The sequence below is a fragment of the Camelina sativa genome, chromosome 3 (assembly GCF_000633955.1).
Source record: "Camelina sativa cultivar DH55 chromosome 3, Cs, whole genome shotgun sequence".
Lineage (NCBI taxonomy): Eukaryota > Viridiplantae > Streptophyta > Magnoliopsida > Brassicales > Brassicaceae > Camelina > Camelina sativa.
Window position 1 is genome coordinate 17,249,300 of NC_025687.1, and position 2,349 is coordinate 17,251,648.

Consider the following 2,349-nt stretch of genomic DNA (forward strand, 5'->3'; position numbering starts at 1 on the left):
TGCATACCCTTCAAGTGCCCATCGTTTGCCCACCTCGAATCCGGCTCGTCGTTGAAGACAAAGGCTCGAAGCTTACGCAGCAGCCAGGGGATCACTAGAAGACATAGAGTTCTCCGCATAACTGCGAACTGAAGATGGGGGAATACTGTTAGGGGTGGATCTCACCCCTACAATAGGCCCAACCCAGAAAAGGCCCAAAGGAATTGATAGGCCAAAAAGGGTTATTTTGGTCTTTTCGGATGACGAACCAACACAGTAATCTATAAATAGTGACTGTACGGCGTACGGCGAGAGGACACGAAAAACGGAGGGGAAATTTGTATGAGAGAACAGGTTCTCAAAGTATCGATTTGACGAGCTCGCAGTTCGTCAATTGTTTCCTTTTCGTCATTTTCTAGCTCGTCGTTATCAATTGTAGCCCGACTTTTTCATATATAAAAGAGAACTTCAACCCTCTAAACACCGAACTAAAATACTCTAATTGGACCGATTTGGACATCAACTGCACATGATTATAAGTTTTATATAGTACCAAACCAAAAGTCTCACTTTCTTGCATTACAAGGAGTAAAGTCTCTGACTTTCTTGAAATAGTTGCAATACTCAGGTTTGATTGTCTGGAGCGAAAAACGCGTGGACATGGAGAATATCTTGTTCAGTGTCTCCCATCTTTTCTTCAAAGTTCCATAGCCAAAATGGAATATCTCATCGCCTCCATCGCCAACTATTACTTTGAGCAACTTCAGGACATGAAGCTGTGTATCTCTTGAAACACCCATACTAGTTAAACTTATATATCTTTTCATTCTTTCGTAAACAGCTTTGTCCTTTACCAATCCCCACCTGCATCAACAAAAACCTTGTGAGTCGTTTGTCACCAGTCTAAAGCTTTGTTTAGAGTACTAGGAAAGCAAAAGTTTCTCAAATCACCCGAATCTTGAGCCAGCATGACCTGTAGTCTTGGAGAGACTAAACAGGCTCAAATCTCCATCAACTGGATGTGTAATAGGTGAGAAATAAGGCCAGTAATAAGCATAATCATGAACTGTTTTTACATTAGGACCATCAAGAACCGCTCTTTTCAGCTCCCCATCTGGATTATTCGGAGATGTCACTACCTCTATAACTTGCGTGATATTATCATTGTGCTCGCTCTGCTTCCACGCAGACGCATCTCCTTCAAACTTGAGATGTGCTGAATCAAAGAACTCTGCTTGGGCCTTGTACATCTGCATACACAGACAGATTAGACTAAAGAATTCAAAAAATTTCAAGTTTTCGGAAGAGGTTAAGGCCGGCTTACTTACAGAGTAGTATGGAATAGAAGTCAGAAGCCTTGCAGGTGATGATACTGATGAGTTTGTCAAAGACAAGGCATGGACAGCTGCTGCAAGTAATTGTGTGGATCCACATCCAAAGATTACGAATTTGTCATCTGTAACAGCGTTTCCCAATACACTATGCAGTTTTCTAATGACCTTTCCGAGCTCTCGAGACACATGTGTCCCATCTTGATAATTATATCTCATCCTATGCCATCCCGAGACCAAAACTGCACTGCTCTCGGCTTCTCGCATCCAGAAAGGCTCCAAGAACAAAGGGTCTCCTCTTCAAAAGTTCATTAAAAAACAACAAACATTCAATACATATTTTACAATATAGTTTGGTCATAATGATCAAAATGACGATGAGATAAAAAGTTGTACATACGAGTTAGCATCGACAGGGCAATCTTTGAGAAGAACGGAGCAATCTTTGCCTGTGTAGCAATTGTTGCACTCACAAGGAGGTTTCTGGCCATCAAGGACACCAAGACCATCCACGTAAGCTCTGCCATGTCCTGAGCATGAAACAGAGGCTGCAGTTTCAGCTTCAACCGCAGCTTAATTGGTCCACGTTGGATTCCATTTGGTTGAATTATTATAAAGAATATGGATGGTGAATACGATATTCAAGATGATTGACACCGTAAGAAGTAGCTTCTTCAGCAGCATCTTTACTTAAAACCTGCAAAAACTTATGCTTCAAACTGTTTGTATACTCATTTATTAAAACCACAACTCTTTCAGGCTACTGGTAAGTATAAAAGGATTCAATTTAACAATACATATATATTACAAATGAATCAAAACAGTTGTTAAATAATTGTGGATTATATAGTAACCTGATAACGTGCACACAAAGTTGAAGTTTCAGTAACTAGCCAGTTTTAGAATTGACTTAAAATACAATTAACATGTTGAATTCATTAAACAAAAGAGGACGACAATTTTTCTAGGAAAGAAAAAAGTAGAGAATCAAGCAAAGATACGTAAAGAATCTAAATACTTCATATTCATCAAAACATCA

At 39.6% G+C, this 2,349-nt stretch overlaps 2 protein-coding genes across 4 annotated transcripts in view; both read right to left on the reverse strand.

Moving 5' to 3' along the window:
* Positions 457 to 2,139, reverse strand: LOC104779074 (tryptophan aminotransferase-related protein 4). Its single transcript, XM_019243820.1, is given in 4 exon segments — positions 457 to 843; positions 931 to 1,229; positions 1,308 to 1,608; positions 1,711 to 2,139. Coding segments are annotated over 4 exon segments (1,182 nt in total). The 5' UTR covers positions 1,995 to 2,139; the 3' UTR covers positions 457 to 545.
* Positions 491 to 2,349, reverse strand: part of LOC104777400 (probable S-adenosylmethionine carrier 2, chloroplastic) — a 10,321-nt gene continuing 8,462 nt past the window's right edge. For all 3 annotated transcript variants that reach the window (XM_010501646.2, XM_010501645.2, XM_010501647.2), the window contains exons 13-16: positions 1,711 to 2,007; positions 1,308 to 1,608; positions 931 to 1,229; positions 491 to 843 (exon numbers count right to left, since the gene is read on the reverse strand). The gene's annotated coding sequence lies outside the window, so the exon portion shown is untranslated. The remainder of the gene's footprint in view (positions 844 to 930; positions 1,230 to 1,307; positions 1,609 to 1,710; positions 2,008 to 2,349) is intronic.